This window comes from Halyomorpha halys, unplaced genomic scaffold (genome assembly GCF_000696795.3).
Source record: "Halyomorpha halys isolate HHAL.00 unplaced genomic scaffold, Hhal_1.1 Scaffold725.1, whole genome shotgun sequence".
NCBI classification, from domain to species: domain Eukaryota; kingdom Metazoa; phylum Arthropoda; class Insecta; order Hemiptera; family Pentatomidae; genus Halyomorpha; species Halyomorpha halys.
The window spans coordinates 325,895-349,208 of record NW_027110211.1 but is presented as its reverse complement, the minus strand read 5'-3'; the positions used below and the strand labels follow the sequence as shown (position 1 = coordinate 349,208).

At 29.4% G+C, this 23,314-nt stretch overlaps 2 protein-coding genes across 2 annotated transcripts in view; one reads left to right on the top strand and one right to left on the bottom strand.

Annotated features, from left to right (window-relative positions):
- Positions 1-7,228, bottom strand: part of LOC106685682 (uncharacterized) — a 127,013-nt gene extending 119,785 nt beyond the window's left edge. The window contains exons 1-2 of the mRNA XM_067048355.1: positions 7,196-7,228; positions 6,398-6,468 (exon numbers count right to left, since the gene is read on the bottom strand). The gene's annotated coding sequence lies outside the window, so the exon portion shown is untranslated. The remainder of the gene's footprint in view (positions 1-6,397; positions 6,469-7,195) is intronic.
- Positions 7,229-7,496: 268 nt separating this feature from the next.
- LOC106685705 (solute carrier family 12 member 9) lies at positions 7,497-21,714 on the top strand. The gene is made up of 15 exons (XM_014428526.3): positions 7,497-8,045; positions 8,142-8,276; positions 8,676-8,810; positions 8,888-9,090; positions 9,971-10,187; positions 11,799-12,068; positions 12,670-12,877; positions 13,632-13,833; positions 14,479-14,724; positions 15,053-15,201; positions 15,273-15,455; positions 17,205-17,322; positions 18,676-18,828; positions 20,360-20,451; positions 20,953-21,714. Exons 1-15 carry the CDS (start codon positions 7,748-7,750, stop codon positions 21,134-21,136), a joined length of 2,793 nt encoding a protein of 930 aa, XP_014284012.1. The 5' UTR covers positions 7,497-7,747; the 3' UTR covers positions 21,137-21,714.
- Positions 21,715-23,314: the final 1,600 nt, after the last annotated feature.

The following is a 23,314-nucleotide window of genomic DNA, read 5'->3' as shown; positions in this document are numbered from 1 at the left end:
AATATTAGCCTTAAAAGAGATATTTACGTCCAATAGTTCTCGAGATATAGCTTTTTAAAAAGCAAAATTTCTTAAAAATCTTCTGAAAGATTAGTAGTTAGCTAATTTATTTTGAGAAATCTATATCTCAGGAACTATGAGACGTACAGATGTCTATTAGCACTCAAATTAAAGCTAGTTTAATGGACTATAAATAAGTTTATGGCCTTTAACTTCGTAGGAATAGTAGTTTTCATGATATTTGCTCAAATAAATTGATTTATAGTTGTTCGGACAATAAGTTTGATTTATAAAAAACTTCATTTCAAAAACCATTGAACGTACAGTTTCTGCCAGCGCTAAAATTATAGCTAGTTATATTTACTACAAAATAGTTTATTATGTTTATCTTTGTAGGAGAAATAGTTTTTATGATATTTGACAAAATAAACTCACAAAATGTTAATTTAAAGTTGTTCGTATAAAATGTTGGATTTTTGAAAAATATATCTCTAGACCAATAAGACGCACATATGTCTGCCAACAATCAAAATAAAGGAAATTTAACTACTATAAAGTACTTTATGACACTTATCTTCGTAGGGATAGTAATTTTTATGATATTCACATAAGAATATAAATTTGGCAAATAAAAATTTGTCTGAAAAACTATTAATCAATTTTTTTAGCAAATTTCTTGTAAACTATTACTCCTTCGAAGATAAACACCATTAACTACTTTATAGTTCATTAAACTAGCTTTAATTTGAGTGCTAATAGACATCTGTACGTGAAATGGTTTTTGAGATATAGATTTTTCAAAATAAATTCACTAACACTGATCTTTTTAGTACGTGCCATACATTTTTATGAAATGTTGCTTTTTAAAAAGCTATATCTCGAAAACTATAACGTAAATAACACTATTAGGGCTCATATTTTAGCAAATTTGCTCTTCTTTAAATGACGTTCTGTTAGGTTTTCTTGTGTTGTTCCTACATTTTGAGATAAAAAGCTCCGAATGAAAAATTAGTTTTTTTTTATCGCTTTGAAACAGCCGCCATTTTTTATTCCCCCTACCTATACTTGGCAGACTTATGAATTTTGACTATTAATTATACATAGTTTGCATTAATGTAATCAAAAATTGGGGTGAGATAACTGCCTTTTTTCTCCTCTTGGGCTCTTGTACTATATGTCATTACACTCCGTCCCTTAAGATTGATGTTTATATTTGATAGTCCGATTTCTTCTTCTTTTTTGGTAATTAAAGCAATGTTTTTCAATTTAATTTTAAGCAATTCTCAAATTTTTATTAAATACTTTTCAGTGTAACAAGTTCCTTTGACTAATATAACATCATCTATAGTTCTTATCTTATTTTGGCCTATAGTTCTTCCTCGACTATTTAGAAAGTAGAACATGGAAGATAATTGTATTAATACCTTATATATTACTAAACCTCTCAAGAAAATTAAATTTACCATACATAAACCTAATTCGATTAACAACATGAACCCAATATTGTGCTCAAGTGTATATTGTAATAACTCGAATATTAACGGAGTAGTTTCGCAGAGTATATTTTTTCTGGCTAACGTTTTGTCCAAGAGTCCGGGGGGGAAAAAGAAGTTATTTCACCCAAATTTCTGCTTACTTTAATGAAAATTAAATATAATTATTAATCAAAATTTATGACTCTACCGACCATAGTTGAGGTGAGTAAAAAATAATGTTTCAGTAAGTTAAAATTAATTCTTCATTCTGAAATGCATATCTTTAAAGCTATCTAAACTAAAAAAAACATCATTTTAAGTAGAGTAAATTTGTTAATATAAGTGCTCTTATAGATCAATCCACGTACAATAATTCCCGGGAAACAGTTTGTAAAAATCCAACATTTTTTCGAAAAATATTGGACGAACAATCAACTTAGACGAAAAATCAATATTTTGTGAATTTATTTTGGCAAATATCATGGAAACTACTAACAACGTACAGATGTTTACTAGCCCTCAATTGATGAGTGAGAAGCGGTGGTAGGATTAGCAGTTTCCATGATAGAATTGTTGAACTCTATAAGAGCTATTTTAGAAAATTTACTCTAATTTAAATTATTAATTAAATTAAATAAACTTAATCGCACGTTTTTATCGAATAAATAAACTTCAGGGTGGTGTGCATCTTAAACCATGCAAAATTTACTTCTTAATTACATTTATTGTATACCTTAGTCTAGGTGAAAATTGAATCTTTTCTAATAAAAACAGTCTACAATTTTGTCTTGACTTGTAAAAACTCAAAAATGTATTTGGATCTTCTGGAACATTTTCAGCTCACTCTTACCATGCATAGTCATCAATTCGACTCTTAATTCTATATAGTTTTGATTACAGTAATAAAAATTTGGACTGAAACTACTTCTTTTTTTCTCTTCTTGGGCTCTTGGACTAATGGATAAAAGTAACTAATCTACTGAACAAACTGAAGGCGAGCCATCGTAACAAAGTTCCAAGGAACTAGTTACAATCACTAGTCTCTAAGCACCAAGTTATACTCCTACGGCATGGCCCTACCTTAACGATTCTATTTCTAGGAACAAAATTCAGCGAAGTAGGAGTAAGAAATTTATTTTGTGAGTCACATGAGATGGTAAATTTTTGGCGAGTGTCATTAACTTCCGAAAGGAAAAACTACACATTTGTTACTAAAATTACTTAAATTAAGATTGTTAAATGGCTAGAAATGGTTTTTTTTTATTCAACTTCTCTAATAGAATTGATTTTTTTTTTTTATAATAATTTATTTATCAAGTAAATTTGCTGTACGTGATATTATGACAAGATATAAGGCCATCTTCTTTTCAGACGCCTAGGAGGATTATTAGGTAGTAAAGGAGAAGCCAGGTTAGAAACGAGTTGGTTTGGGTGGTTGGGAAGTTTATTATGGAAGGATTGGTATCTGGTTCTGGCCACATCGGCAACATAGGGGCCCATTGAGGTCCTGATGAATGATTTGATTTGTGACAAAGTATGGAGCATTAAGGATTTTACGAAGGATTCCGGACTGTAAAGATTGGATTCGAGAGGAATTAGATGGTTTAGCGGAGCCCCATAGCTCAACTTTGTATGTTCAGATAGGCCTTTTAACAGTCATGTAGATCAGTCTTTTGTAATGGATTGGAAGTTTGGACCGTTTGTCTAGTAAATGTTGTAATAGTTGGAATCGACGACCAGTTTCATTTCTTTTCAGTCTTGTATCAGGATTCCATGTCAGTCGTTTGTCCAGATTTAGTCCTAAGTAACGGATCTGTTCAACAGGAATAAGTGGGGTATTATTAAAAGATACTGTGGGACAAGACGAAGGTTTACGACGAAGGGTAAATTGGTGGGGTTTATAGGAATTTATTTTAATCCTCCAGTTTTGGCACCATTCTTCAAGGGTGGTGATGTGGGATTGGGATACAATGGAAGGATCATTAGAATTAATTTTAAAAATGAAAGTGAACAAAAATTCCAAAGATGTAATCCTTACAGACCTTCTGTCACCTCCAAAACCTTAACACAAATTGGATTCCTGGCCAAAAAATCATTGATTTTACTCGAGACCAGCATGAAATATTGGTTCCAAAAATAAACTTAGATGATTTTTTGCCATATGCCTTTCCCTAGGTCAAGGATACATCACTGGCTCGTACCAGGCCGTTCTCTTTACTTGGATCATTTATAAGCAAAAATTTATTCATCATTCATTCTATACTGAATTTGACAAAATCTATTCTAAGCATTTATCACTAGTCTTAACTACCTGTTATAAAATCCCTGTAGCTAAATCTAAACCTATTGAACTGGATTCCATGAAATTAAGGTCAGCCATATCTAATAAAACCTTAAAATTGGTAAGAAATGCAAAATCACTGAACTAGAAAAATGTATTGGAGAAAATGCTGATATTAATCATTTTTCTAAGAAATTAAAATGGAACCTCTAGCAGTGTTCACCGGTGTATTTTTAAATAAAGTTGGTGCTGCGAAAAAGATATATGACTTATCGAACCAAGATAATGGAACTGCCATCTTATCAGAGCCGACTGATAAAAGGTTATTAGCAATATATGATAGCCAAATTTAGCAATAGTCGTTTTAGTCCAAGCCATTTTTATGTGCTGAAGTTATACTTTTTTGCTAAAAAATATTATCTACCTTTGTTTAGCTGCGTCAGCATCATATAACTTAAGTTCGATTGACTTTGAATTAAAGTTTTTCACACTACTATAAAAGTAGAAAAATGACAGTAGTAACACAGTAACTATACATCCTAAATTTTCCGGCGCGTACCAATAAACTTATTCTTATTTTTGTCTTTAACCTCTACCAAATCAATTATTTTACAGAAAAAAATAGTTCTAGTATAGTTTTCCCATTACAAATCGAAAATCACTGGACAGAATGGAAATACATCACCTTTTTGGAAGAAAATTTCTGCATTGTGGAATGACAACCATGAAGGCATTTTAAACTTTTATTTATGATAAGGAGTTACCCTCATGGGCGATGGTCCATCATGCCTCTCCGTATCAAGACATTTTTTTGCCCTTCTCACTTATATTATAAAACCGAACCCATATATTTTATTTTTTGTTTATGGAAAACAAATATAGTAGCGATTATGTTTTTCCCCTTGTTCTCTAGTTTGAATGTTCCAACAAATTAAATACCCAGAAATATTTGGTTACCTCCTAAAACTCATAACCGCCTTAAACTGTACCTCACCTCCATAAAAAATTGTATGTGTAACTCACACCGTAAATCAAATGATTTTTTTAATCAAATAATATCAAACAAATAACTAACTACTTATATTAAGTTTATTAATTAAAACAAAGCAATTTCTGAAATAACGTTTAAAATACATGAATATCAGAGAAAATTACATAACACACAGATAGTTTATAAAAATAGCAAGAACTGTCGTAGTTTCTGCCACGGCATAAGCTGTGCGATAGTTACCGTCATGATAGTGTCTCGTGGCAGTATTAACACATTAAGTTAGGCGTATTAGTTGACAATGTAACGGCAGAGAAGCTGCTGTCACGTTAAACCCGTTCACACGATGATACAGACACGTGCCAATGCCATTGTATAAACTGCATAACATTTACTGTCAGGTAAATAATTATTACCATTACTTCATATATGCCTAGTTCTAACCAGGCTGTTAGAAGAGATGTTTTACAGTTTTTCTTAGAGAACCAAAAAGTGGCATTTCTTAAGCTTCCTCTATTGTCTTCAGAGGTTAGTCCAAAATAAAATATAATTTGCGCGTTTTGAGGGAAATTTTGTCGGCTTTAAATTGTATTCAATGAGCTATCTTCGAAAAATGCATTATTTTTTAGTTATAAGCATAAAAACAGGAAACATTTACATTTTGGATTTGTTCTATTTTCATAGTAAAGCGGCCGGCTAGGTGAAATTCAGCATCTCAAAAAAAAAAAAGTTGAAACTTTGATAAATAAACTTCTATCAGCACCCCCTCCCCCCTCCCTGAAAACCCTCTATTCGAATCTTGGATGTCTGGGCTATCGTACAGAGCTCTTGAGTGGTACATTTTTTCAACATATATTTTGTACAGACTGTTATTTCCGAAAAATCTTAAGTTTTCTAGTTTTTTTTTTAGAAAAAAGCTGAAAAAAAAAGAAATAATAATAACACACTAAATTAATTGTAGGAATAAGTGAATTTTCGTTTTTAGTAATGTATAATGTTTTCTAGGGTGTTTTTTTTTTTTGGTTTGATTTTGTTCCATTAAATGCAGGATAAAGTCAGGATTTTTTGTGGACTCTTTTGATTTTTCATTCTCATAATGTACGCAATGATTATATCTATATTAACGGACCAATTATTGTTTTCATTGATCATACTTTACCTGTACTAGGTAGGAATGGTGAAATGATAAACATACGTGAGTCAGTTCGAAATAAATTGAATCGATTTACACGAAACCTTTGTTTAAAAAAGGTATTAACACAATATACCATAAACTACTTTAAAATAATTCAGACGACTATTTGTTTTTCTCACTTTAAGCGTAAATTCTCAAAAATATACAAAACTCTTTAAAAAATTAATTATAAACTTAAGTTAAAATTGTAGGACGATAGTCCAGGTGGCGGTCAATAAAGATATCAAATATTTATTGTCAACCAAATTTATTTTCGCCCCACTTTCTAGTGCTTCGTCAGGGCTGTTTTATTTAAAAAGATATGACAGAATGCTGTCAAAGCCCTGCAACGTGGGGCGAAATTTTAGTTAACTCTAAATAGTTTGTTTTTTTTACTATTTCGATACGGATTGACTGCCACCCGGACTATCGGCCAACTATCTTCTAATACTAAGTTAAAATTATTAACACAAACTCACCTCTCAGTTTTCTTCCTAAATAGCTTTTGACAATACCTGGTTCAAACAGTTTCTCTGGATTACAGCTCATTCTATGTTGAAAATAAGAATTTTTAAAATTCGGAAACGGTCAATTATCCTTATATATTCTGAGAATATTTTGAACTATCAAAATTCTATGGACTGCATCAATACCTCCATTTAACAACCCAACACAATTCTTACTTTGCTTATTTTATTGCACTAAACGAAAGTTATTTAATGATTGTTTCAAAAATAAGTAATTTACAATCGCTCATTAACATCTCTGATAGAATATATTTAAGAGAAGACTATTTTTATGGGATTATGAATATTTGACACTGTCTTTGTCAACCTAAGTACCTTTGCATTGTATAAGTACAAATAACAAAATTACCTCAAGAAAGAAATAAAGCTTGTATTGAGAATGCTCAATTTATGATTTATGATTTTAACACACAAAATTAAAAACTAATTTTTGCCAATCTTGTAAATTATATAATAATATTCCTCAAGGATTAGAAACACTATTGAATACTTGTAAACATTCCCCTGAATTCAAAACATTAAGAAATACATCATTTATTAAAAGAAAAACGTTCTAGATATGTCGCTAGTACAGTCGTGTGTGAATATGTTATGCTAAATTACTAATATGTAAGTGTTCCAAGGCAGTAATGTCAGGCAGATAATACAGTGTAATATCTATTACAAGAAATTTCTATGTATTCATGAAATGATGAAAGAATGCATATAAAAGGATAATAAGACAGTAAGTAATAGACAATATGAACTTACGTTAAAGGAGACCTTTCAGCGCCAGACATTTTGATTGAACTAGACTTCTAAATCGAAAACTCAAATTGCATTTTCCTGCTACTATCGCAAAGTGATCAAATTTCATCAATAATATTTTTAAATTAACACATAAACTTTTTAAGATATTTCTTTTCGTTTCATTATTGATTCAAATAAAGTTTAAGCAAGAAAAATTGTTTAAAATATCTTAAATATACCACAATCGTATTGAATTTCCCGCCAGAACATTCTATTGGAAAAGGGATCGGAACAGTAGCGCTGGCATGTTTATTTTCTGACTCACTTTTGACAACCTTTCGTGGTTGTCTGCGCGACTTTCGGGGGGATGTGTGTGTGCTATTGACAGTAATTACATATTCAGTATTTATTAGTGTTTAACTCATTTCTTTACTACTTTTAATGTCGGTTTGAGCCCCAAGGTTTTGTTCCTTTGCAGATTTATGTTGTGAAAATGTGATATGTGTACCTGACCCCCTTGTTAACTTTACATTCCTGTGTTAACAGCATTTAATAATTTAATTTATTTGACTCATGCCCGTTAATGAAGAAGTCATAATAATGGAAAATACTGGTAGTATAAATGATCCTTCTATCAATGAGAGATTTGGCTCTGCAAAGCCGATGACACTTCCTGATATTGTTTACAAGCGAATTAGAGGTATATTTGGAATTGATTGTATTAGAAACAGCAAGTCCAATGAAGAGGGATATGTTGAGTTTGGTCAAAGTGATGGTGATGCTGTGGGTGGTAGAACTCTTGGGACGTTCGCTGGTGTTTTCAGCCCTGTAGCACTGTCGATGTTCAGCGCCTTACTCTTCCTCAGAATTGGTAAAATATTATTTTTTTATATGACTTAGTTACAAGTGTTTTAAATGTAGGCCACTACGCATTTTTAATAAGTGAATTATGGTGTTTTTTTTTCAGGGTATATTGTTGGGAATGCTGGATTGTTGGTTACGTTGATCCAGTTTTTAATAGCATACAGTATTCTTGTATTTACTGTTACATCTATTTGTGCTATCTCGACAAACGGTGCTGTAGAAGGGGGTGGTGCTTACTGTATCCTTATCATTATTTCATATTATTCTTCTCTTAGAGTTTATCTCTTTTTTTTAAATTCATTTTTGGCCCTCCTATAAAGATATAATAATTTCAAATAATGGCAATGATACATAAATTTAATTTTTCAATTCATAGTTTATCTTTGGCTCAATATTAAAATCTTCTCATTGCATTCAATAGAGGAGGTAGAAACTTTGTAAATAAAATTTAAAAAGGAAGCATAGTTTCATGTCTGTTTTGATAGTCTATGACTACAATTCCTTTTATATTATAAGTGGATCAACATTTCTTTATTTTATAGTATTATTGTTAACAGAATATTAATTTTTTAGTAATAAATTATTATTATTTTATTTATTTTTTTTTTTTTATGTTTTCCTTAACATCTCACTTTAGTTATGATTAGTAGAACTCTGGGTCCGGAGTTTGGCGGTTCTATTGGTACTTTATTCTTTGTTGCTAATATTGTTAGTAGTGCTTTATACATCTTTGGCTGTGCAGAAGGTTTTGTGGAAAATTTCGGACCATCAGGTAGATTTTACGTGATTTAAATTTTCTAATTTTTTTCTTAAAAAACACACAATAAACTTCATATGATTTGTTTTCAGGATATCTTACTTGGAAAGGACATGAACTGCGTGATGGTGGATGGTATAGGTTCATGTACTGCTCTTTTTTAAATTTTTTGAACCTCCTAGTCTGCTTAATTGGAGCTGGGATGTTTGCAAAAATCAGTGTTGTTATTTTCATTGTAGTCTGCCTGTCTCTCGGCTCAGTTGTCTTAAGCTTTATATATATGAATCCTTTTGAGGTAACAGTTAAAAATGTGATATTATATAGTTATTATTTCCATGTTATGCTTTTTCTTTATATCCAGGAAGGGCAGTAAAGGTAGTACAAGTCAGAAAATGGGCAAAGCAGGTTGTGTTTCACACACTATAGAATATTTTGAGATTGAGACTTATACTACTTTACCCACTTTCCCTAGATATTTCCTGTAATATTCTCTGAAAAATAAATGTTGGAAGAACTGTATTGATTTCAATATGTTCTACAGCTTGTTAAGCACTTGATCTATTTTGGCCATTACCTGATTTTTCCCTCCCAGGAAATTCATTATTATTGTTACTTATAGATTTCAGCTCTAAATCAGCATGAATTTAAAAATCCATCGAAGACATGGTTGGATTAAGGTTTTATGTTACAAACATATGAATCTGAGGATTCAATTTAATGTTTATTTTTTCCCAGTTTAGACTTCTTACATCTTAAACCATAATTTAAGCTTTATAAAAATTAAACAAATTGTGTGGAAAGAAGTATTCGAAATTTTTTTCAAAGTAAAAATATATTTTTTCTAAAATGTTCTATTACACCTTCATCCACTCTTATCTTCAACTGTCAAAGAATATACCGTTGTTATTTTAAGTGATTTCACTTCACTGAATAATAAATTTTTCTTTACTGCTAGGTAAATTAATATACCTGGATTTTTTTAGAATGCAGGTCTAGTATTTTCTCCACTGACTTCTGTTTCTTTACAAAAAGTCTTTGTTTATATCATAAGATAATTGCAACTAATTCCTATTATTATTGTTATATTATACTTGTCTGAATTTTTTGTTCTTAATTATATTTTATATGTTAATTAGGTATTATATATTATAATTATATGTAATTATTATATCTAGATTCCTATTCCTGAAGAAAACCAGTTAGTTCAGAATGCTACTTACCTAGTGAACGGGAGCTACACTGGTTTAAGTTGGGAGACTTTGAACAGCAACCTGTATCAGCATTACACAAAGGATTACACCTCCAAAGATGGCCAAATTCCTGATTTTGCTGCTGTATTTGGTGTATTGTTCTCGGGCGTTACAGGGATTATGGCTGGTGCAAACATGTCAGGTTTGTTGAACCAATGAATCAGATTAAAATATTAAAAGGTTCAGTGAATCTAAATGTTCTATGTCACTACCACCAATTTCTGTCTGCATACATCTGTCCAGTGACACCTGTCTAAACCCTAATCTACTAGATCAGTCGGTTCAGTGTTAATTAACTTTTTAGAGATAGTTTTGTTACTAAACCAGATAACCTAACTACACTGTATTATTCACCACATTATTTACTGGTTATAGTTCATGAAATTCATCACCGTGCAGCCTTCTAAATTCTAGAATTAACTCATCTTTCTTCAGTCTGAATATTTTACACGATTTTAAAAAATCTTAAAGCATTGTTTCTTCCTTAATCTGAGATATCATGTTTTGTATCCATAAAGAACAATTGGAAGAATTATAGTTTTGTAAATTCTAACTTTTAAGTTTCGAGCTTAAAGTTCGAGTTTAAAGCTCGAGCTCAGTAATTTTGAAATTGTAAAATAACTAGCATTTTCCACCTTTAACCTGTCTTTATTTATTCACCTATTTCGGTTGTTTATAGTTACCATTGGCCCTAAATACATAAACCTGTCTAATTGTTCATATTTATTTCCCCCTAGATTTGCATCACTGACGTTGTTACTGTTTTGCTGCTAAACATAATTTTATTTTATCTATACTTATTTCTGGACCCTTCGTTGTAAACCAATGACCTCTTGCCCTACAACATCCTTTAATAATACCACATATATTCCTGTCGAACAGATCCGTTACTAGGACTACATCTCAACAAACGACTGACATGGAATCCTCATACAAGACTGAAAAGACAGGAAACTGCTCGTCGATTTCGACTATTACAACATTTACTAATACTAAACCATCAAATTCCTCCCAAATCCAATCCTTACAGTCCAAAATCCTTAATGCTCCTTACTTTGTCACAAATCAAGTCATCCATCTTGAGGTCATGATTGTCCCATATGTTGCCGATTTGACAAAAACCAGATACCATTCCTTCCATGGAAAACTTCCCAACCACCCAAATCCATTTGTTTCTAACCTGGCTTCTCCTTCATTAGCTAATAATCCTCCTAGGCGTCTGAAAAGAAGATGGCCTCGAGATCTTCTTCTCTAGAAATGTTATTGGAGTTCTATCAATAGATAGATTCTCCACATTTTTGTATCATGTCACTATCTCACCTACAGCAAATTTACTTGTTGTATATATGTTATTAATGCAGTTGTAAATTACAATAAATAAATGATTAAAAAAAAAATTTCTGGACCTAGTTCCTTACCCACTTCTATCAACATAGTTTTATAGTCTAAGTCTAGACTCGTGATATTTTATGCAGTTTCAGCATGCTTTATTTATTTTTTCCCAGTTCCTTGAGTCCGTCCATTCCATGAAACTCTAAATAAAACACCTATCAATTTCTTTTTTAATTTAGAATCATCAGAAATTTTTATCAAAATCAGCAACATGTATTCACTCCTCTTGTTTGTTTTTTTAAGATTAAGTATTTTCTAGAAGCTCTAAAATAATTAGATGTTTACTACAAGTTGTAACTATACCCTTGATTAAAATTTATAGTAAAGTTTTTATTATAGTTTGTATGAACTTCTATTTCAGGTGAATTAAAGGAACCTGGACACAGTATCCCATGGGGTACAATGTCAGCAGTATGTTTCACATTTGTATCTTACATCACCGTATCAGTTCTTAGTGCGGCCACTTGTAGCCATTTTCTGTTGGCAAACAATTTCTTTTACATGATGCCAATCAACATCGTTCCTATTTTTATTACATTAGGAAGCTTGACCGCTACATTTTCTGCTTCCCTTAGCAACCTCATCGGTTCTTCGAGGGTATTAGAAGCTCTTGCCAAAGATAATATTTATGGTAAATTGAACATTTAATTAAAATAATTTTACTATAATTATACTTTAATTTTTACTTGGAAATATGGTTTAGAATTAAAATGGTATTGGTGAACACTTAGTATGTTTTGTTATTGGAATTGAAGTATTAGAAAATTAAAGAAATATTATGAAGGATGTAAATGAAGTTTATAAGGAAATTTCAACCTTTTAAATATATCCAGGTCAGATCAACATGTTATTTAGGCGAGGATGTTTTGAGATCTGTTTTTACAAAAATATTCTGCTTTAGATTATGATTCTGAACAATTGATGAACTTTAGAAAAAAATGTATTCTATATTATTCCATTCATCAAGATCTGAAATTTGACTACTTACAAATTGATATCAAAACAAAAAAATTAGATCGTATATTTTATAATGTAGATATTATTTAAAATGAGCTATTTTTATTATTTCAGTTTCTGGTTAGATGTTCATTCTTTTAATTTTATATTACTGTTATTCTAAAGGGACGTAGTCCCAGAATAAAATTTATTTTCTATTCTATATATAAATAGTTTTCTTTGTAAGTATTTTTTTTACTGTAATGTTAACATAGGAATTCATACTTTGTTTACAGGACGATTGCTCAGATGGATCACAAGAGGAACATGCGATGGCAATCCAGTTGCAGCTGTAGTATTTTCTTGGGCTCTGGTTCAGGCTATGTTGTTCATTGGTTCACTAAACGTAATTGCGCAAATTAACTCAGTACTATTCTTATTGTCTTACTTTGCTACAAATCTTGCATGTCTTGGTCTCGATCTTACTTCTGCTCCTAATTTTAGGTAATGTAATTTATTAATTTTTATTTCATTAAGTTATTTACCAATTGATTGAATGATTTATCTTTTTATGTTTTCAATGATTTTCATATTAGATTTTGTCTTTATCACATTTTAACTACCTGAAATGTTTAAAGTCATTTGAAACATGGTGTTATTCAGACTATTTTAATTTTATTCATTCTATTGTACCACAATACACAAAACAAACTATGGTACATTAATGATATAATGGATAAATTAAGAATTAAAAAAGAAAAATACATACACATTCAATCCTGTATTGGACTCAAAATTAAAACTCTGAAAACGAGTATAATATTTTTAAACTCATTCAAGAAAGATTTTAATGTTCTTGCAAATCAATATACAAAGCCTAGTTTATTTTATTTAACAATATTTTAAAGTTTGAAGATAAAAGTTAAAAAAACAACTTTTATTTCATCAAAATAAAAATTGAAGTTAAATTAATTTTTTTTAAATGTATGATAAAAGTTTTTTTTAACAATATTTCAAGACAACAATCCTATTTTAAAGTTTGAAGAATAAAGGTTAAAAAAAAAAATATTTCCTGCAAAATAAAAGTTAAATTAATTTTTTTTAATATTTATTTATTGCTATTTACAACTGTACATTATAATACATTTAGTAAATCTGATCTAAGTTAAATTTATTTTATTTTATTTTTTTAATATATGATAAAAGTTTGTTTCTCTCTCTGGTTTTTAGTGATTTAGTTAACTAATTATATTTTCAGACCTTCATTTAAGTACTTTTCTTGGTGGACTGCTCTAATTGGGCTAATTGGTACTTTGGTCATGATGTTTGTCATCAATGCCCTTTATGCAGTATCATCTATTGTACTCTGCTTCTTACTGATTGTCCTCCTTCATCTTTTCTCACCTTCTTCCCAAACAGCTGGCTGGGGATCTCTCACACAAGCATTGATATTTCATCAGGTAAGGTTCACTTTGCTTATTTATTGCTTTTACTGTTAAATTTTTACTATTTGAGTTCACCAGTGTAGATAGAACCAACTTCTGATAATCAAACGGAGAAAAAATGGACCAAATAACATTTAAAAATGTATATAGATATTATACTTTCACCTCTTCTGCTTACTGCTTAAGTAGTGATTCTTCCAGATACCTCATACAACTTAATGCTACATGGTGGGGGCAATTGAATACTTGTTAGTACTGAATTCAATTACTGATCTTAATTAGGTTGCTTAAAATTGCATTTTGAAACTCTTTAAGTTATGTATTTAAGATAACAAGAAAGTAGTTTTAACAATAATTCCTCATAAAATATGTACTGCAGAACCCTTCCCAGGGCATAACCCCAATGGCCATAGATCACTAGTTGGGAACCACTGATTTGAACAGGAAAAGGAAATCCTAGCTTCTTAAAAATAAAGATTTAACAGTTTATTTAATGTCGAACTTCTTACCTCACATTACGATAACTTTGTTTTTCAAAGATTCTTTTGAAATTTTTAGTTATTGAAATTTCTGGAAAAAATTTGTATCTACTTATATGATACTTTACTTTTGTCTTGAAACAGTGGTAAGCCCAAAAGAGTTATTACAATTTTATTTTAGGTTCGGAAATATCTTCTTATGTTGGACTCACGAAAAGATCATGTTAAATTTTGGAGACCTCAGGTTTTACTTCTTGTTGGGAACCCAAGGAGCTCTACACCACTTATCCACTTTACAAATGACATGAAAAAATCAGGTTTATATGTCTTGGGTCACGTGATTGCTGGGAAGGAATTTTCGGAATTTCCAACCGATCCTGCTGGTATAGAGTACCCTCACTGGCTCTCACTTGTTGATCATTTGAAGGTTAGTATATTATATAATTATTTATTAGAATTAATACTACTTTCTAAGTACAGTTATTTTATTTTTATTTGTTTTTTTTTTCATCCTAATATCTGTAGTAAAATTAATTAAAGTAAATTGGAATCCTTTTGTACATTGTCATTCCTAATAAGTAAATAAAAATATATCACCATTTCATAGTTATATTTCAATGTATATAAAATATTTTCATTTACTCTCAATGTAAATGTCCTCCAACCATATGATTATCAGTTGCAGGTTTGCAGCTGACAACTTTAGAACAAAAGTTATTTCAACTCACATGAAAAATAAAATTATGATTTTGCAGGTAAAGGCTTTCATTGAGCTCACTGTGGCCAGGAGTGTTCGTGACGGCCTGAATCATCTCTCGCATTTAGCTGGGCTAGGTGCTATGAAACCAAACACCATTGTTTTAGGATTTAGAGATAATCAAAAGCCTTTAGACTTATTTAAAACGTGAGTTGGGTTAAGTTTTTCAGATAACAAAAAATAAAACATTGACTAATGAATGTTTTGTATTGTTCTAGTCCTGGTTCTGAATTCCTGACTGATAAATTTGAAAAGGAAGATGAATCACTTTTCCCATTGAGAGATAGTGAAAACCAAGTTGACTTTCAAGAGTATGTATATCTGATTAGTGATATACTCAGAATGCAAAAGAACATCTGCATTGCTAGGAATTTCCAGAATTATAGTAAACTTCAAATCAAGTAAGCTTTTTTTACTGTTGTTGTCACACTCTAAATTACATATTATTATCTATTCACCATTGGAACAGTTGAGATTGCAACAGACAACTATCATTCATTTAATTTATTTTGAGTAGAAAATTCCTAATAAATTAGTTTTTTGATTCAACTTCAATTTTATATATTGAATAGTTATTATTTATCACATATTTTATAAACAGTTTGTTACAATTCTAATAATCATCTCAGTTTTATATATTGGTCGAAGGAATTAAAAAAACTACAAATCATTACAGTGTGATTTAATACTTCCAAAAATTATTTGGATCAATATTTTTTTTTTATTTTTTATGGATTTGAATTTTATATTCTAAGTATATTGAATGTAAAACCTAAACAATTTTTCTTCATCAATTACAAAGGTTTATTGTTGAAAAATACATACCAGAACTGAAAAATTTATTAGGATAGAAATTATTTTTTCTAGTGTGGTGTAAAAGAAGTAGCCAAATCGGTCCACCAGTTTTAACAGAAAAAGTTGTTATTCCGTGATAAAAACTTTATAGAATTTCTAAAGTATTGAATTTCTCAAAGCTCTAGGTTTGACTTACACCACTTTTTCGTTCAACTGCTCCTATCTATGTTCAATAGTATAGTATTAAGAAAATTAATGATAAAAAGGAAAACAGATTGTAAACTTCACTCTTAATTTTCATTTTGGACCTACGTTTAAGCTGGTTATCTTAGGAGTTTAAGGTAAATCATAAATAAGATTCTTAGTGGCTTCGTATAAAAAGTTAATGACATCTGTATAGCCAGTCTGGATGTAAATATAATATGTGTTTATGATAATTCTTAAATGACTACAAAGCAAATAATCTAATAAGAAAATATGAGCTTATCTTGGTCTATGAAAAAAAAGAAGGTTTTTGACACAACAGTTGTCAGTTAGTTGTGCTGCAAGTCCTTTAACTGTTTGGTAAGGGTTTTTTTCCACAGTAAGCTTAAGTTCATCGTCGTCAATAGCTGGTTGAGGTCTTCATCTGGTTTAGTTATCCAAACCTGTGTCACCAGCCAAAAATTTTTCAAACCACCTGCAAATGGTCCATTCGTTACACTTCCCCAAATGCCATAGTAATGTTTCTTGCAGCTTAAGACTGTTGGACTAATTGTCCAAGTTTGAACTCATAAAAAAAAATTCTTGAAAATTGTGTTTTCATAGTTATATTTAATGGTATACTGAACACTATGCAATCAATTGGAATGATAGTAAATATTATCATAAAAGAGAGTATTAAGCACAACTAAAGTCCACTAATCCTTCTTTGAATTTTCTAAAATAATAAAAACGGACATTTCATATGACATGATTCAATATAACCCCAAAAAGAATTAAATTGCAACAGTTAACTAACTCTCAAAAAAATAATTCAAAATCCTGAAAAAAATGCAAGTATCTATAATTGATACAAGATGTATAATTGACTTTCTGGAACAGGACATACAAGTACAACTTTTAATGATTACTAAAGGGTTAAGTATGAGTAGATAATGGGAAAGGCGTAGCTGATAGGGGATGTGGGGATAGGTAGTGAAATAACTTCTCATTGTGTCTGTTGGATACTTGTGCGCATCAGAAGGTTGTGGTATATAAACTCATATACCACAAAGTGGTTTACCCACTCATGTTTATCACTTACTAGTATATATATATTTCTAAAGACAGTATATTCATGAAGAAATAATGACATTTTTTAAATTCTCTTTTAGGTCTGGTGCTTACAAGTACATTGATGTTTGGCCAGTTAATTTTTTCAAACCATCTATGAATGACCTTTTTGATACGACTACCTTGTTTATGCTGCAGTTAGCATGTATTGTCAACATGGTAAGAAGTTTTGAAATTATTTACATTGGCAGCATCCTGATACACTTGAGGTAGAAGAGATACCAGATTAAACACTACCTGTGGTGGTCGACTTTTAATTTGGGGCATACCTGCATAATATATCTCTACCCAGAAATTGTTAGTTGTATTTATGATAGGGCCATTTCAGATGAGGGAGTTAAGGCGTCACCCTTGCAACCTCGTAACTATAATGGTACCTCATAACAGTTCAATTCCGGCCTAGTGGGTTGACTTTTATTTCATAGTGGACGGAAATGAAATTAAAACTTTCCACTCTAGTTAGAAAAGAGTGATAACCTGTAGGATAAACCCCATAAATGGCTAAGAAGGGAGGGGAAAAAATTCAATTTATCAATTTCCTCCTCAGCACAATGCAATTCACTGTTGTTTTCAAAGTTAGTACATCTATTATTTGTTAGTTTCATTTATGGAAATCAATAGAGCAAACAATAAATAAATAAAAAAGTATTTTAAAATTATATTTTACTTACTTAGTATGTTAAAATCATCAACCTTCGGGCATTTGTAAATTTTAAAGAAGTGTAGGTCATAGGTCATATAATGAAACAAATAAATGTCAAAAAAAAAGTTACATCTATGACAACCTGCTCTTGTTGGTAGTTCGAATGCATAAGGGTTTAAAACTCAAAAAAAGTTTGATGTGATTACTACTAATTGAACTAAGTAAATTTTATTTATAGGTAATTGAATTATTATTTAAATTATATGAGTAAATTATTATTTAAAAGAACTAATGGCAACCAAATTTATTTATAATCTAAATAATCAAATATTAGAATATAATATTAATAATATAAACATTAGAAATCTTGTTTAAAACTGTAAGGTCTAGGAAGTGGTTGTTGATTAGCTTAATATTCTGCCATTTAAAGAGGTTGTTTTTGCAATAAATAAATATAAAAAATAACTGCTTAAGATATTTTCCTCCTTTTAATTTTTTTTTTTCATAAGAACATGCCATGAATGTTATTTTCCTTTATAAAAATACTTTTAAATTGTTCCAAACCAAATAAAAATAATTTTAAAAAATTTCAAACCTACATGTAACATCAATTTTTTATTCAACTTGAATTGCCTAACAATCATTTACTATAATCCTGTTTAATATTTATTTGCCTAATACCTTTCATTATGATGTTTTATATCTAAAACCAGAATTAAAAAATTAAATAAATTTGTTTAAATATTACTGATATTTTGATGCATTTAAATAAAAAATTTGGTTACTTGCACACGCTGTTATTTATATGAAGTTCAATACTTACACAAATTCAAATTATAGTATTATTTTTAAATCATTCTGAATTGCAGGTCAATGGTTGGAAACATCTGAGGGTTAGAGTTCTACTTTGCGAAGGCCAAGGGCCTACTTCAGGGATCACCGATTTCAGCTTGCGAAGAGCTCCTAATACTGAATTTAAACAGCTCCTTGAAAGCTTAAGAATAAAAGCTGATATAGAAACAGTAAGTGAATAACTAAAAGCAGTTATTTATTCTCACGCATAAATCTTCCCATATTATTTTATTGATCCTTTCATTGAGTAGATGACAAGTTTCCTTGTTCTAATAGTGTTAACCTGCTTTTTTACTTAGCATCTTTTAGCGGAAGTCTACCACAGCGTCCACGATTTACATTACTCAGTTGTTAGTCATTAACCATTTTCTTCAATGAACCATTTTACATCTGAATAAATTCAAAGTTATCTCACTTGAAAAAATTGAAATTATCAAAAATAGGTGTTAAAAATTTGATTTGAATTAAAAAATGAATTAATTAATTTTTTAAAATCGTGAGTGAAAAGTAAATTTATTCAAAAAGTCTGAAAAACATGAATTCATCAATTATTGCTTTCCTGAAAAAGAATCACATCTGATATGAGTTTATATTTCATGTATTTATTATTAAAAAATTGACTAAGAATCCCTTTTTTTTCAGAAAATTAATTTTTTTTTATTTGTTCAATTGCTTGCAACCCTTGTGAATTGCAATAACATAAAGAGGAATGTAATAAAATAGGGCCCGGATCTTTAATAATTTAAAAGTGACAAATATAAAACAATATATTTGCTAAAAAATTTTAATACACCAAATCTTCATTTTTTACAAAATTTATAGTAAACTAAGGTGATAATAAAAATTATTTGTTTGCAGTTTAAAAAAGTTTTTTAATTGATTGAAATAAAAACATTTTTGATTTCCTTGCTTTATATTGCAAGAAGACTCTTTCTATATTACTTTAAGTGATGCATATTTAAACTTTAAAATATGTGAAGGGCTTAAAAATATTTAATATATACTTCAAAATTTTCAGTTTTTCTTTTCTTCATCTATGATCTCAAGAATCTTCAAACATGAATTACTTTTAACTTATGACATTTTTAGTTTACATGGTGTATCTAAACAAAATTAGACATACTGAGCGACTGAGTTAGGAATGTTTTGATACTTTGTATTAGTGGTACTTTCTGTTTGATAATTGAGATATCATTAGTGATACTCTCCATTTGATATTTCAGTGGTATAATACTTCTGATACCAATATCTAAACTTTTCATTCAATACGATACTGTCTTCTGCTAATATCCGGAATTCATTTAAAATATCTATTCTGTCCTATGACATTTATTTTTTTTATTTTGCTCAACTTGCTCCATGAGAAGTCATGCAGCAATGGAAGTATCAATGACTTAGTACTTTTCATCCAATATTAATAGATATTGATACTTTAGTGGTATTGCAACATTTCTGACTGAGGCTAGGGATGTTTCGATACTTCCATCTAATATTCTGTGGGATTGATACTTCCCCCACAGCAAAACATATGGTCAACAGGATAGCATATTAATACCCACGAAAGATTTTTTTTTTTTTTTTCAGAAAAAGTTATTTAATGAATTTTCGTTCTTCTTATATTAGATTTTTACTTTAATTTTAGATTCTCCTTCTGGTTTATTTAAAATATCAATTTTATTAATTAATAAAAATTTATCACAGGTGGAAACTTGGTCCAGAGTAAAGGCTTTTCTGAGAGGAAGTGAAGTTGCATTAGATAAAAATAATGAAACTACCAGCATCTATTTGACCAAGTATGTAAAAAATTTTTTCATGAAATTGCTAAATATTTGCATTTGAAGACTGTACACCAATATAAAAAAAATTGATTTAGACCCGATTGATTTAAAAGCCAACTTAATCATTTTGTTTACATTCTAAAAATCATTAATAGTAACTATTTTTGTCGCCATTTAGCTTGTTGGCAATGCCCCTTAGTTTACTTTTAGGGTCAAAATCATGTTGTTGTTTTTTTTGTTTTGTTTTGTTTTTTCATTATTCCATTATTAATGCCCATAATTCATAACTATTATGGATTAATATTATTATTTTTTTTTATTTAAATCTTTCCATATTTGAATTACCAAAAGAAGGTCTGTCCAGAATTTATTCTTAAGTTTGTTTTTCCTCAAAGTTAATTTAGTACTGTATAGTATTGACATTTTTGATTGAAAACAATTCTCAATTTTGTAATTTTTAAATTTCTTCCCTATCAATTTATACTGTCATTTCAATGATTGATTTATCTGTCATAGCGTGAACCAGATGATGAAAGCCAAATCAAGTGAAACAGCTATCAGCTTTCTGTACCTCGCAACACCTCCTGAAGATGCTATCTATTACGCTGACTACCTTGAGCACCTAACGCTACTTACTGAAGATTTGCGACCGTGTCTTCTAGTTCATGGCATCAGGGCTGTCACTTCAACTACACTCTGACATCAGCTCTTCTTCCGCTATCATTACCCTGTTAATGTTCGATTTTAGTTAGTTACATGTCTGTATTTAACATTTTTATAGTTTATTCAATCCAAAGGACTGCTTAAGCAATTGAAAAAGTGATTATTTTGTTATATGTGTTTGTTTGTGTGGTACATATTCACACACACATACATGAGACATATATATATGAAATCGTATCATATATATTTTCCTATTTTTATATGTAAATCTTTCTGTTAATTTAATATATTGTTGAATTCATGTTTGAAACATGTAATAATAAATTTTAAATGTTATGATCACTACTTCAAATATAATTTAATGGTATATTTAATAAATTTATCGTTTACTCTTAACAATTATGCATTCTGCTATAGGTAATAGATATTTATTGAAAGATATTTTTGTGTGTATTAGCTATCAGTTCACAACCAATTCCATGATAGTATTGTTTTCGATAAGAATATATAACATTGTTAGTTAGTAAAACATAATTTTAAACAAATGACAACCTTTAAAAATGAATGTTAAATGTATAAATTTATTTAAAAAATATACATAATTTTTGTAAATAATTTTTAAATATTCATCTGAAAACCTAAACACATGATTTTATATATTTATATTCCTTCTGAATTATTTAGTAGCCTTCTCATTTCAATCTTTTATTTTTTTTTACATCTAGAATAAAATATTTGTTATGACGTTTTGGACTGTTCTTCCATCTTCAGATGTTAAATCTACAAATAGTTACTGTGTGCTTTTTATTATTGTATATAATTTTTTGTTTAAGTTTTAAGTCTTCCTTACGATCAAATTATTAATCATTATGCATAACTTTTTTCACTATCTATAATGGTTTCATTTTAAAATATGATGAAATTTGGTCTATAGATCACACAAAAAGTGACCATGAAAAGATATAACAATAATGAAAAAATGTTTGCAAAATTATCAATACTAAAAAAGTTCATTGTAAAGAAGATGAATTTTTACTATTTTTTTAGATCACTAAAGTTTAAATATAAAAAAAAATCATACATAACAATAAACAGCACTTTGTAATCATTTTTAGAATCAGCAACTGAAGATGGATGGATAGTTTAAAACATTCGAAGAAATATTTTATTCTAGATGTAAAATTAATAAAAAATAAAAGGTTGAAGTAAGCAGTCTACTAAATAACCCAAGGAAATCTAGAAATACCATAAATTGATATCTTTAAATAAGAAAACCACATACTAATTTATAAAGCTTTTCATGCTTAATCTTAATGGTCTCTTTACAAAATAAATAAGTGACTTCAACTTTATTATTAATAAATAATAAATGTTACTTCATTTTTGATTGTTTATTTATATATAATCATTATAAGAAATAATTTTTGCCATTTTTTAATAAAAATGATAAAACCAGGACCTGTGATAAATTTTAAAAAAATAATTCAACTAAGGAGAAAATGGCACTTAGCTCTCCTTTTAGAAATGACATCCCTAACACTAATAATGATAAGGTTTAGAAATTGATAAACGACAATGAATCACAAAATAAAATTTATGTAAGAAATAGTCAACAATAGCAATATGTCCAATAATAGATATGATGTTGTACATAACAAAAAGCTAACTTTATTAAAATAAAATACATTTTTTTAATTACGATAAATATGAGGATTACATACTAACAACACTAATTGTTATCTAATTTTAGTCACTATTAAATTTATTTAAATGTTTACACAGAATTTCATTAATTTTTGAAAGAGGAACCATATCCAGGATGAAGTCTTTGAGATAGCTGTTTATCGCAGGATTGAGAAGAAGCTTATAATGATTTACAGCAAATCCAACAATTTGCTTTAAAAAAAAGTTTTTTATACTCAAAGGTTCCACGTTAACAACAACATCAGGAAAGTTCATAAAAGTTACAATTTCAAGAGTTGTTGAACATTTTGATGACAGCACATCTATGGTACCACTTAAAAGAATATTGTTTTTCGGAACTGTCATTGTCAGATTACCAGAATGTTCGAAGATTTTGAACAATTTTGATTTGAAGTCATATTTCAAAGAGAACTGTTCCAAACCAATTCCTAGGGTCCAATACATTACGCGATCACTTTGGGGTAAAATTGAAGATTTATGAAGTTCAATTGAGGAAAAGTCTCTCATTTGT